Source organism: Lethenteron reissneri, unplaced genomic scaffold (assembly GCF_015708825.2).
Source record: "Lethenteron reissneri isolate LAM-NWPU_2019-01 unplaced genomic scaffold, ASM1570882v1 scaffold_1133, whole genome shotgun sequence".
Lineage (NCBI taxonomy): Eukaryota > Metazoa > Chordata > Hyperoartia > Petromyzontiformes > Petromyzontidae > Lethenteron > Lethenteron reissneri.
Window position 1 is genome coordinate 111059 of NW_026890820.1, and position 15000 is coordinate 126058.

Below are 15000 nucleotides of genomic sequence, written 5' to 3' on the forward strand. Positions count from 1 at the left end.
GTGAGTGAGTGTCTGGGTGAGTTAGTGAGTGGGGTCAGTGAGTAAGTGGGTAGGTGTGGGGGTGAGTGGGGAGGTGAGTGAGTGGGTGAATGGCTGGGTGAGTGAATTGATGAGTGGGTGGGTGGAGGAGTGAGTGGGTGAGTAAGCGGGTGAGTTAGTGAGTGGGTCAGTGAGTAAGTGGGTAAGTGTGGGGGTGAGTGAGTGGTGGGTGAGTGTGTGGGTGAATGGCTGGGTGAGTGAATCGATGAGTGGGTGGGTGGAGGAGTGAGTGGGTGAGTGAGTGTATGGGTGAGTTAGTGGGTGAGTGAGTGGGTGAGTGAGTGTCTGGGTGAGTTAGTGGGTGAGTTAGTGGGTGAGTAAGCGGGTGAGTTAGTGAGTGGGTGAGTGTCTGGGTGAGTTAGTGAGTGGGTGAGTGAGTGGGTCAGTGAGTAAGTGGGTAGGTGTGGGGTGAGTGAGTGGGTGAGTGGGTGAGTGTCTGGTGAGTGTGATGATGAGTGGGTGGAGGAGTGAGTGGGTGAGTGAGTGTCTGGGTGAGTTAGTGGGTGAGTGAGTGGGTCAGTGAGTAAGTGGGTAAGTGTGGGGGTGAGTGAGTGGGTGAGTGTGTGGGTGAATGGCTGGGTGAGTGAATCGATGAGTGGGTGGGTGGAGGAGTGAATGGGTGAGTGAGTGTCTGGGTGAGTTAGTGAGTGGGTGAGTGAGTGTCTGGGTGAGTTAGTGAGTGGGTGAGTGAGTGTCTGGTTGAGTTAGTGAGTGGGTGAGTGAGTGTCTGGGTGAGTTAGTGAGTGTGGTGAGTGAGTGTCTGGGTGAGTTAGTAAGTGGGTGAGTGTCTGGGTGAGTTAGAAGTGGGTGAGTGAGTGTCTGGGTGAGTTAGTGAGTGGGTGAGTGAGTGTCTGGGTGAGTTAGTAAGTGGGTGAGTGAGTGTCTGGGTGAGTTAGTGAGTGGGTGAGTGAGTGTCTGGGTGAGTTAGTGAGTGGGTGAGTGGGTCTGGGTGAGTTAGTGAGTGGGTGAGTGTCTGGGTGAGTTAGTAAGTGGGTGAGTGAGTGTCTGGGTGAGTTAGTGAGTGGGTGAGTGAGTGTCTGGGTGAGTTAGTAAGTGGGTGAGTGAGTGTCTGGGTGAGTTAGTGAGTGGGTGAGTGAGTGTCTGGGTGAGTTAGTGAGTGGGTGAGTGAGTGTCTGGGTGAGTTAGTGAGTGGGTGAGTGTCTGGGTGAGTTAGTAAGTGGGTGAGTGAGTGTCTGGGTGAGTTAGTGAGTGGGTGAGTGAGTGTCTGGGTGAGTTAGTAAGTGGGTGAGTGAGTGTCTGGGTGAGTTAGTGAGTGGGTGAGTGAGTGTCTGGGTGAGGATGTTCATCTCTGGGTCTCTATTCCCACCCTCCTGCTCCCTCACTTCCTCCCCCACGCGGTTTAAACGACAAAACCCGTGCTAGTGTCTCAGCAGCGCCGGCTAGGTCTATCGCCATCTGATCTCTCAGGCCTCCCTCCATCCCTCCCCCGGCATCCCTGCCTCTCCCCCTGCCTCCCTCCCCTCCCTGCCTCTCCCCCCTGCCTCCCTCCCCTCGCTGTCTCTCGTTCTGCTTTCGACGTCTCTCTCTAGCCACCACGGCCTGTCTCCCCCTTTCAAATCTGTCCCGATCTACTGCCTGACCCACCACTCTCATGGTTCTGCATCTTGCCCCTCTCTGTCCCACCTGGCCCTCTCCGCGTCCTGCCTCTGCTGCTCTCTCCCGCCATCGGCGCGCACCGCACGCTCTGCCCCCGGCGCGTCGCGCGGTCCCTTGTCTCCCTTCTTGCAAATGTCGAGGCCCCTCTCTGCCTTGACCTCTACTCCCCCCTGGCTCTCTGCTTGCCCCTCTCTCCATCGAAGCTTCTCCGGTTGAGCTTCTTCCTGCCCGAGCGACGGTCGGCAGTGCAGGGGCGCAAACCTGGAACGTCACAACCGTCACCGCCATCGGCGTCAACCGCCATCGGGTACAACCGCCATCAGCGTTTCACAAGCACTGCGAAGGGAGGGAATGAACGTGGTCGAGAAGCCTCGAAACTTTGTGTGGGGCGACAGACCAGGCAGCGTCGCACAGTGTTATTTGTGCAGCCGTTGAAAGTAAAATTCAGCTCGACCGATTCGGAGCGAGACCTCTGCTGTCAAAGCGGAGGTGGTCATAATCGCGCTGCCCAGGTGTGGAAAATTCTCCACAACTGCCCCATCACCAACGGGGAGTTGAGGGGGTGGATTGTTTGATGGCATAAAATACCAAGGGGTGCTTCGTTTTGGTGGGTCTGATGGTAAAGCCCCACCTCCTTGTGGCACACTCCAGGTTCAGCAGCAGCGCCTCCAACTCCTCCTCTGAGTGAGCAGCAATTACCAGATCATCGGAATACGTAACTTCATTGAGCAATAGGGAGCCATCCCTCTACCGCACCCGGGCATCGATCAGCCTCCCACTTGATCTGTTACAGATGAAGATTCCTCCGGTACAGCCATGGAAGGCTTCACGAACTACGTGGTCCAGGGTAGTAGTAGGGTAGTGAGTGAGAATAGTGAGGGTGGCGACTGAGTGAGGGTACTGATGAGGGTAGTGAGTGTGAGTGAGTGTAAGCGAGTGTTTCAGTGACTGAGTGAAGGTACTGATGAGGGTAGTGAGTAAGAGTGCGTGTAAGCGAGTGTTTTAGTGAGTGAGTGAGCGACAAAATCACTCACACCGAGTCTTGGCTCAACGTCGTTCCGAACTTCTGGGGAGTTCACACAGAGGCCTGAGGAGGAGAGAGCGAGAAAACGAAGTCATTTGAGGCTGAGTCGGCCTAGGGGAGGCCCAGGACCGGTTCAGATAATCGTCACTGGTGTTAGCCGTGAGCGGGAATCGTCGCAGCGCTAACCACTACACAGTCACACACACACACACACACCACCCACACACACACACACCACACACACACCACACACACACCACACACACCACACACCACACACACCACCCACACACACCACACACCCACACACACACACCACACACACACCACACACCCACACCACACACCACACCCACCACAACACACCACACTACACCACCCACCACACACACCACACACACACACCACACACACCACACACACCACACCACACACACAGTCACACACACACCACAGACACAGTCACACAAACACACACCACACACACCCCACACACCACACACACACCACACACACCACACACACACAGTCACAAACACACACTACACACACACACTACACACACACACAACACACAGTCACAAACACACCCACACACACAGTCACACACACCCCACACACACCACACACACACATCACCACCACACACATCACACCACACACACACACCCCACACACCACTAACACACACCATACACACACACACCACACACACCACCACACACCACTACACAGTCACAAACACACACACACCACACAGTCACAAACACACACACACACACACCACACATACACCACAGACACACACACACACACACCACAGACACAATCACACACACACACACACAGTCACAAACACACCCACCACACACCACACACACAGAGACACACAACACACACAGTCACACACACAGTCACACACACACACACACACACCACCACACACAATCACACACACACCACAGACACAATCACACACACACACCACACACACACCCACACCACACACACCACAGACACAATCACACACACACCACACACAGTCACACACACAGTCACGCACACACACACACCACACACACACCACACACACAGTCACACACACACCACACCACACCACACACACACACAGACACAATCACACACACACCACACACAGTCACACACACAGTCACACACAGTCACACACACCACACACACAGACACACACCACACACACCACACACACCACACACACAGTCACACACACACACCACACACAGTCACACACACACCACACACACACACAACACACACCACACACACACCACACACAGTCACACACACCACACACACAGTCACACACACACACACAGTCACACCACACACAGAGACACACACACACCACACACACAGTCACACACACACACCCACACAGTCACACCACACACAGAGACACACACACCACACACAGTCACACACACCACACACACACCCACACAGACACACCCACACACACACCCACACAGTCACACCACACCCAGACCACACACACCACACCACACACAGTCACACCACACCCAGACCACACACCACACCACACACAGTCACACCACACCCAGACCACACACACCACACCACACACAGTCACACCACACCCAGACCACACACACACACACCACACACAGTCACACCACACCCAGACCACACACACCACACCACACACAGTCACACCACACCCAGACCACACACACCACACCACACACAGTCACACCACACCCAGACCCACACACCACACCACACACAGTCACACCACACCCAGACCACACACACAGACACCACACACAGTCACACCACACCCAGACCACACACACCACACACACAGTCACCACACCCAGACCACACACAGACACACACACCACACACGTCACACCACACCCAGACCACACACACCACACACAGTCACACCACACCCAGACCACACACACACACACACCACACACAGTCACACCACACCCAGACCACACACCCCACACACAGTCACACCACACCCAGACCACACAACCACACCACACACAGTCACACCACACCCAGACCACACACACCACACCACACACAGTCACACCACACCCAGACCACACACACACACACCACACACAGTCACACCACACCCAGACCACACACACCACACCACACACAGTCACACCACACCCAGACCACACACAGACACACACCACACACAGTCACACCACACCCAGACCACACACACCACACACAGTCACCACACCCAGACCACACACACACACCACCACACACAGTCACACCACACCCAGACCACACACACACACCACACACAGTCACACCACACCCAGACCACACACACCACACCACACACAGTCACACCACACCCAGACCACACACACCACACCACACACAGTCACACCACACCCAGACCACACACACACCACACACAGTCACACCACACCCAGACCACACACACCACACCACACACAGTCACACCACACCCAGACCACACACACCACACACACACAGTCACACCACACCCAGACCACACACACACACCACACACGTCACCACACCCAGACCACACACACCACAACAACACGTGCAGACCTAGGCCCACCCCAGGCTCTATCCACGTGTGCGACCCACTAGGCCCACACTCACGCTGAGCGAAGCGTTGATGTCCGTGTGTCACGTGTGTGTGGACACGTGGAACAGCGCCTCTCGACTGCTGCTGCTGTTGCTGTTGTTGTTGCTGTTGTTGATGATGTTGCTGCTGTTGTTGCTGTTGCTGCTGTTGTTGTTGATGCTGCTGCTATAGTTGCTGCTGCTGCTACACCTCCTTGCGACTCACGCAGTCATTAAACACCCGCTGGGCATCTTCCGGATGCTGCTTGATTTCGTTGGTTTCGTTGCGGTAGAAATCTTCCGGAAGAAGCGGTGGGTTTTTTGCGTTCTAAATCTGAGAAGAGGTTCGGACCTTCGACTATTTAAAATCAGGGACCATATCTGTCAACCCCTTATCAGTGCCCTTACTTATTCTAGACCATTTCAGACCAATTTTAGTCACCCACATCTCAATGTTTTTTCTGCGATATTTTACTGTCTTTTTCTTGGATTTTCTGTTTGCAGTGGCATCTCCATCTGCAGAACGTGAAGAACCAGTGGCATCTACATCTGCAGAACGTGAAGAACCAGTGGCATTACATCTACAGAGCGAGAAGAACCAGTGGCATCTACATCTGTAGAACGTGAAGAACCAGTGGCATCTACATCTGCAGAACGTGAAGAACCAGTGGCATCTACATCTGCAGAACGTGAAGAACCAGTGGCATCTACATCTGCAGAACGTGAAGAACCAGTGGCATCTACATCTACAGCGAGAAGAACCAGTGGCATCTACATCTGTAGAACGTGAAGAACCAGTGGCATCTACATCTGCAGAACGTGAAGAACCAGTGGCATCTACATCTGCAGAACGTGAAGAACCAGTGGCATCTACATCTGCAGAACGTGAAGAACCAGTGGCATCTACATCTGCAGAACGTGAAGAACCAGTGGCATCTACATCTGCAAACGTGAAGAACCAGTGGCATCTACATCTGCAGAACGTGAAGAACCAGTGGCATCTACATCTACAGAACGTGAAGAACCAGTGGCATCTACATCTGCAGAACGTGAAGAACCAGTGGCATCTACATCTGCAGAACGTGAAGAACCAGTGGCATCTACATCTGCAGAACGTGAAGAACCAGTGGCATCTACATCTGCAGAACGTGAAGAACCAGTGGCATCTACATCTGCAGAACGTGAAGAACCAGTGGCATCTACATCTGCAGAACGTGAAGAACCAGTGGCATCTACATCTGCAGAACGTGAAGAACCAGTGGCATCTACATCTGCAGAACGTGAAGAACCAGTGGCATCTACATCTGCAGAACGTGAAGAACCAGTGGCATCTACATCTGCAGAACGTGAAGAACCAGTGGCATCTACATCTGCAGAACGTGAAGAACCAGTGGCATCTACATCTACAGAACGTGAAGAACCAGTGGCATCTACATCTGCAGAACGTGAAGAACCAGTGGCATCTACATCTGCAGAACGTGAAGAACCAGTGGCATCTACATCTGCAGAACGTGAAGAACCAGTGGCATCTACATCTGCAGAACGTGAAGAACCAGTGGCATCTACATCTGCAGAACGTGAAGAACCAGTGGCATCTACATCTGAGCGTGAAGAACCAGTGGCATCTACATCTGCAGAACGTGAAGAACCAGTGGCATCTACATCTGCAGAACGTGAAGAACCAGTGGCATCTACATCTGCAGAACGTGAAGAACCAGTGGCATCTACATCTGCAGAACGTGAAGAACCAGTGGCATCTACATCTACAGAACGTGAAGAACCAGTGGCATCTACATCTGCAGAACGTGAAGAACCAGTGGCATCTACATCTGCAGAACGTGAAGAACCAGTGGCATCTACATCTGCAGAACGTGAAGAACCAGTGGCATCTACATCTGCAGAACGTGAAGAACCAGTGGCATACATCTGCAGAACGTGAAGAACCAGTGGCATCTACATCTGCAGAACGTGAAGAACCAGTGGCATCTACATCTGCAGAACGTGAAGAACCAGTGGCATCTACATCTGCAGAACGTGAAGAACCAGTGGCATCTACATCTGCAGAACGTGAAGAACCAGTGGCATCTACATCTGCAGAACGTGAAGAACCAGTGGCATCTACATCTGCAGAACGTGAAGAACCAGGGCTACTCTCAGAACGTGAAGAACCCAGTGGCATCTACATCTGCAGAACGTGAAGAACCAGTGGCATCTACATCTGCAGAACGTGAAGAACCAGTGGCATCTACATCTGCAGAACGTGAAGAACCAGTGGCATCTACATCTGCAGAACGTGAGAACCAGTGGCATCTACATCTGCAGAACGTGAAGAACCAGTGGCATCTACATCTGCAGAACGTGAAGAACCAGTGGCATCTACATCTGCAGAACGTGAAGAACCAGTGGCATCTACATCTGCAGAACGTGAAGAACCAGTGGCATCTACATCTGCAGAACGTGAAGAACCAGTGGCATCTACATCTGCAGAACGTGAAGAACCAGTGGCATCTACATCTGCAGAACGTGAAGAACCAGTGGCATCTACATCTGCAGAACGTGAAGAACCAGTGGCATCTACATCTGCAGAACGTGAAGAACCAGTGGCATCTACATCTGTAGAACGTGAAGAACCAGTGGCATCTACATCTGCAGAACGTGAAGAACCAGTGGCATCTACATCTACAGAACGTGAAGAACCAGTGGCATCTACATCTGTAGAACGTGAAGAACCAGTGGCATCTCATCTACAGAACGTGAAGAACCAGTGGCATCTACATCTCAGAACGTGAAGAACCAGTGGCATCTACATCTGAGAACGTGAAGAACCAGTGGCATCTACATCTGCAGAACGTGAAGAACCAGTGGCATCTACATCTGCAGAACGTGAAGAACCAGTGGCATCTACATCTGCAGAACGTGAAGAACCAGTGGCATCTACATCTGCAGAACGTGAAGAACCAGTGGCATCTACATCTGCAGAACGTGAAGAACCAGTGGCATCTACATGCAGAACGTGAAGAACCAGTGGCATCTACATCTGCAGAACGTGAAGAACCAGTGGCATCTACTGCAGAACGTGAAGAACCAGTGGCATCTACATCTACAGACGTGAAGAACCAGTGGCATCTACATCTGCAGAACGTGAAGAACCAGTGGCATCTACATCTGCAGAACGTGAAGAACCAGTGGCATCTACATCTACAGAACGTGAAGAACCAGTGGCATCTACATCTGCAGAACGTGAAGAACCAGTGGCATCTACATCTGCAGAACGTGAAGAACCAGTGGCATCTACATCTGCAGAACGTGAAGAACCAGTGGCATCTACATCTGCAGAACGTGAAGAACCAGTGGCATCTACATCTGCAGAACGTGAAGAACCAGTGGCATCTACATCTGCAGAACGTGAAGAACCAGTGGCATCTACATCTGCAGAACGTGAAGAACCAGTGGCATCTACATCTGCAGAACGTGAAGAACCAGTGGCATCTACATCTGCAGAACGTGAAGAACCAGTGGCATCTACATCTACAGAACGTGAAGAACCAGTGGCATCTACATCTGCAGAACGTGAAGAACCAGTGGCATCTACATCTGCAGAACGTGAAGAACCAGTGGCATCTACATCTGCAGAACGTGAAGAACCAGTGGCATCTACATCTGCAGAACGTGAAGAAAGTGGCATCTACATCTGCAGAACGTGAAGAACCAGTGGCATCTACATCTGCAGAACGTGAAGAACCAGTGGCATCCATCTACAGAACGTGAAGAACCAGTGGCATCTACATCTGCAGAACGTGAAGAACCAGTGGCATCTACATCTGCAGAACGTGAAGAACCAGTGGCATCTACATCTACAGAACGTGAAGAACCAGTGGCATCTACATCTGCAGAACGTGAAGAACCAGTGGCATCTACATCTGCAGAACGTGAAGAACCAGTGGCATCTACATCTACAGAACGTGAAGAACCAGTGGCATCTACATCTGCAGAACGTGAAGAACCAGTGGCATCTACATCTGCAGAACGTGAAGAACCAGTGGCATCTACATCTGCAGAACGTGAAGAACCAGTGGCATCTACATCTGCAGAACGTGAAGAACCAGTGGCATCTACATCTGCAGAACGTGAAGAACCAGTGGCATCTACATCTGCAGAACGTGAAGAACCAGTGGCATCTACATCTGCAGAACGTGAAGAACCAGTGGCATCTACATCTGCAGAACGTGAAGAACCAGTGGCATCTACATCTGCAGAACGTGAAGAACCAGTGGCATCTACATCTGCAGAACGTGAAGAACCAGTGGCATCTACATCTGCAGAACGTGAAGAACCAGTGGCATCTACATCTGCAGAACGTGAAGAACCAGTGGCATCTACATCTGCAGAACGTGAAGAACCAGTGGCATCTACATCTGCAGAACGTGAAGAACCAGTGGCATCTACATCTGCAGAACGTGAAGAACCAGTGGCATCTACATCTGTAGAACATGAAGAACCAGTGGCATCTACATCTGCAGAACGTGAAGAACCAGTGGCATCTACATCTGCAGAACATGAAGAACCAGTGGCATCTACATCTGCAGAACGTGAAGAACCAGTGGCATCTACATCTGCAGAACGTGAAGAACCAGTGGCATCTACATCTGCAGAAATGAAGAACCAGTGGCATCTACATCTGCAGAACGTGAAGAACCAGTGGCATCTACATCTGCAGAACATGAAGAACCAGTGGCATCTACATCTGCAGAACGTGAAGAACCAGTGGCATCTACATCTGCAGAACGTGAAGAACCAGTGGCATCTACATCTGCAGAACATGAAGAACCAGTGGCATCTACATCTGCAGAACGTGAAGAACCAGTGGCATCTACATCTGCAGAACATGAAGAACCAGTGGCATCTACATCTGCAGAACGTGAAGAACCAGTGGCATCTACATCTGCAGAACGTGAAGAACCAGTGGCATCTACATCTGCAGAACAGGGGAGGAGACGAGAGGAGGAGGAGAGACAGAGAAGGGCGGGCGGCGAAGAGAAAGGAAGACAGCGCGCGAGTCTGTGACGTGGGTCGCTCTACGCGCAGCAAACGCACGGAGAGACCGGAGACACGAGAGACACAGAATGGCCTTGAGGGTTTTATTTGTATTCTTGGTCCTTTCGGTAAAGTCACGTAGAAGGGAAATAATAAAATAAGAAAAATAAACACAATAAAATAATTTTCACGACGTTTCGGCCACAACGCAAGCAGCCGTCCTCAGGTGAAAACCAGGTCTGTCGGGGAGACAGCGTCTGAATGAAACAGCACACGGGCTTGGAGCATGTATATAAGCTGGGCGCCTTGACAAAAGAATTTGCTTATCAAAGGAATTTAGCATATTATGGGAAATGCAGGTATGTGATTAGTACTAATTATGCCCGTGCATTATGCAGGATTAGCATTCAGACGCTGTCTCCCCTACGTGGTGACTTTACCGAAAAACCTAAGAGTATGAATCCTTGCAGTCGCGAAAGCTTCGAATCTAAAACAAAAACCTTGTTGGCCGAGGCGACGGCGTCGTTGCGTGCGACGCCGACAGGCCTTTGCCCGAGGCAAGGCCGGAGAAACTGCCAGACCTCAGTTTGACACGAAACTCCACAGCGACACGGCAAGTCCCCGCGCCGTCATCTTGCGGAACGTGGCACCGTTTGGCTCGTAAACAAGTATAACCCGTAAAAAGAAAGTTTTTCGCTACAAATCCTTTGTGTGTGCATCGGGGCGGCTAGAGTCCTCTCGTCCTCTGGCTTGAGACGGCTGCTACCTATGGGTCAGATGATTGTCTTGGCAGCATTAAACAATTGGTAATTAAATATTTAAAAAATTTAGGAATTTTGAGTAAGAGTTTCATTTTTATCACATTGGTATTTTAAATGAAATATGAAATGTTTTTTTTCCTAAACAGTGTAAAATTTTTGGAATTTTTTTTTCTCACGAAAATGCATTGTCACGCCACAACGGAGTCTGTGTAGCAAAATGTCAGCTCGATTGGATCACGGGAAGTGGGTTAGAAAACGACCGAAAGATTTGCACGGTCGCAAGCAAGCAAGCGAACTTAATATAAAGGATTTTAAAGAAACCGGCTCGCTGACAACCGACAGACCTCTGGGAAGACGAACTCGCTCGTGAGTAGAGCGAGTCCCTGCGACAAGCCGATTCGTGACTCGCGAAGGCAGGAAACCCCCGCTCGCCGTGCCCCGCCCACCCCAGCAAGCAACGCCCCCCTCGTCGAGCCTCGCGATCGCCGCGAGGTCAAAATGCGCAAAAAAAACATAAAAAAGCAAAAAAACGGCGGATTTTAAAGATTTGATTCTCTAATCCGAACCCCCGACAACTGAACAAACCTTTTTTTGCCCGACTCGCTCGCTCGCTCACCCCGCCGCCGATTCCACCGTCAGCCGATCGCGCGTCGGGGTGGAGGGCGGGGCGAGAGAGGCACGTGCGGCACATGCGCTACCGGAGCTACGCGTTTTAAACATTTTAAATCGTGATCGCACATCTATCTGGAACCACCACCACCCACCCCACCGCTACCCACTCTCTCTCTCTCTCTCCGGAGTACCATTTACCGTAGATTTGAAGCTTTCGTGACTGCAAGGGTTCATATTCTTAGGTTTTTTCGGTAAAGTCACCATGTAGGTAAAACATCAAAATTAATAAAAAATAAAAATAAAAAAAAATCACGGTCCCACCTGATGACGGAGACTTGTGTTGCCTCCGAAACGTCGTGATTTTTGTTTTATTTTATTTATTTTTTATTAATTTTGATGTTTTACCTACACGGTGACTTTACCGAAAAAACCTAAGAATACCATTTACCGATTCGCGCCAATAACATTTATTGCACTAGGGGGTGGCGGGGGGTGGCGGGGAGGGAGCGTTACATTTGCTACGATGAAAAGCATCGTAAAAAATAAGTGTATACGTACAACTATTCTCTAATACAATCGAGCCTCAAGGGATCAGACGGCCCCCTGCCGACCAATCGCGGTCTCTCGCTCGCCCCCCCCTCCGCCCCCCTCCACCAAGGGGCCGCTGCTACACGAGACGGGGCGTCTGGCGCGAGAAAGCAACGAGCGCAACTCTATTCTGCCTTCGCATATAAAAACAAACTTTGCCTAACGCCTACGCGTCTTCTTTCACGCGCCAATTTTACTAAAGTTCAGCTCACGCGGAGAACTAAGCGTTTGTTAAACACGTGGCGGCGGCGGGTGGCGGCGGTGACGACGACGCAGGCGGTAATCTCCAGCGACACGTCGTACGTGTAATATTGTCGGAGTTTGTGCTCGCGACGTCAACATTCCGGTTTTTTGCCGACAGACCAACTGAAATGGCGTGCGCGCGGTGTGCGTGGAGTTTTTTCCGCACCGCACGTAGTCGGCCGTGCTGATCGGAGGTGCGTTGGAAGGACAACAAAACCAACACAAGAATCACTTCTAGAGAAATTGGTTCTCAATCGTGACCTTACCGAACGAACCAAAGAGTACGGATCCTTGCAGTCACGAAAACTTCAAGCTCCAGTTGGCTTCCTAATATCGGGCGCACGAGACGGGGAAGTGGCGATGGGGGCGATGTCGACGGAACCGCGGCGGATTCGCCCCGAGGCCCGAGCCCCGTCGTCGCCGCCGCTGCCGCCGCTGCCTTGCGAGCGGCGCTCTCACACGCCGCTCTACTCCATCACGCGGCCGTCCGCTCGCTCGTAGGGCGGCCTGCCCGGGGGGGCGCCCCTCGGCCCGCCGGGGCCCGTCGGCCCGCCCGGGGCCGGGCGTCGCAGAGCCGCCAGGAGGCCGTCGGAGGGCGTCGCCGCAGAGCCGATGGAGGTGCGGGTGCTGGGCGGGTCGTGGGTCGCGGGCGGGAGGCTCGTCGACGCGGGGAGGCAGTCGTCCATCCTGCGGTGGGAGGCGAGGAGAGCGGAGGGAGGGAGGTGAGGGAGGGAGGTGAGGGAGGTGAGGGAGGCGAGGGAGGGAGGGAGGCGAGAGAGGGAGCAGAGAGAGCGGAGGGAGGGAGGGAGGGAGAGAGGGAGGGAGGGGAGGGAGGGAGGGAGGGAGCAGAGAGAGCGGAGGGAGGGAGGGAGATAGGGAGGGAGGGGAGGGAGGGAGCAGAGAGAGTGGGTGGTGAGTGGGTGAGTGGTGAGTGGGTGAGTGGGTCAGTGGGTGAGTGGGTGAGTGGGTGAGTGGGTCAGTGGGTGAGTGGGTCAGTGAGTGAATGGGTGAGTGGGTGGGTGAGTGGGTTGAGTGAGTGAATGGGTGAGTGAGTGGGTGGGTGAGTGGGTGAATGGGTGAGTGAATGGGTGAGTGGGTGAGTGGGTGGGTGAGTGGGTGAGCGAGTGAGCGGGTGAGTGGGTGAGCGAGTGAGTGGGCGAGTGGGCAAGCGGGTCAGTGGGTGAGTGGGTCAGTGGGTGAGTGGGTCAGTGGGTGAGTGAGTGGGTGAGTGGGTGAGTGGGTGAGTGGATGAGTGGGCGACGTGAGCGAGTGAGTGGGTGAGTGAGTGGGTGAGCGAGTGAGTGGGCGAGTGGGTCAGTGGGTGAGCGAGTGAGTGGGTGAGCGAGTGAGTGGGCGAGTGGGTCAGTGGGTGAGCGAGTGGGTGGGTGAGCGAGTGGGTGGGTGAGTGGGTGAGTGGGCGAGCGGGGGGAGTGGGTGAGTGGGTGGGTGAGTGGGTTGAGTGAGTGAGTAAGCGAGTGGGTGAGTGGGTGGGTGAGTGGGTTGAGTGAGTGGGTGAGTGAGTGGGTGAGTGGTGAGTGGGTGGGTGAGTGGGTTGAGTGAGTGGGTGGGTGAGTGAGTGAGTGAGTAGGTGAGTTAGTGACTGAGTGGGTGAGTGAGTGGGTGAGCGAGTGAGTGGGTGAGTGAGTGGGTGAGCGAGTGAGTAAGCGAGTGGGTGGGTGAGTGAGTGAGTGAGTGGGTGAGTGAGTGGGTGAGTGAATGGGTGAGTGAATGGGTGAGTGAGTGAGTAAGCGAGTGGGTGAGTGGGTGGGTGAGTGGGTTGAGTGAGTGGGTGAGTGAGTGGGTGAGTGGGTGAGTGGGTGGGTGAGTGGGTTGAGTGAGTGGGTGAGTGAGTGAGTGAGTAGGTGAGTGAGTGGGTGAGTGAGTGGGTGAGTGGGTGGGTGAGTGGGTTGAGTGAGTGAGTAAGCGAGTGGGTGAGTGGTGGGTGAGTGGGTTGAGTGAGTGGTGAGTGAGTGGGTGAGTGGTGTGAGTGGGTGGGTGAGTGGGTTGAGTGAGTGGGGTGAGTGAGTGAGTGAGTAGGTGAGTTAGTGACTGAGTGGGTGAGTGAGTGGGTGAGCGAGTGAGTGGGGTGAGTGAGTGGTGAGCGAGTGAGTGAGTGGGTGAAGTGAGTGGGTGAGTGAATGGGTGAGTGAATGGGTGAGTGAGTAAGCGATGTGGGCGAGCGAGTGAGTGAGTGAGTGGGGCGAGTGAGCGAGGGAGCGGGTGGGCCGTCACCAGACGTCGTTGCGACGGTCTTGGTGCCGCCCCGGCTTGCGCTTGAGCAGCCGGTACCAGAGGAGGAAGCCGGTCGCAGCGACGACGAGCAGCACGCCCATCAGGGCGCCCGGCACGAGGCCGGCGTCACTGCTCGCTGCACGCGGCACACGCACACACGCACACATCACACACACACACACGCACACATCACACACACGCACACACACACGCACACAT

General features: G+C 53.2%; 1 protein-coding gene across 1 annotated transcript in view; it reads right to left on the reverse strand.

The window, feature by feature from the left end:
- Positions 1–12864: 12864 nt before the first annotated feature.
- The window catches only part of LOC133361547 (coxsackievirus and adenovirus receptor-like), a 17889-nt gene continuing 15753 nt past the window's right edge, over positions 12865–15000 (reverse strand). Inside the window, exons 6-7 of the mRNA XM_061580473.1 lie at positions 14782–14917; positions 12865–13236 (exon numbers count right to left, since the gene is read on the reverse strand). Of these exons, the coding sequence (XP_061436457.1) occupies positions 13017–13236; positions 14782–14917 (356 nt within the window). The 3' untranslated portion in view covers positions 12865–13016. The remainder of the gene's footprint in view (positions 13237–14781; positions 14918–15000) is intronic.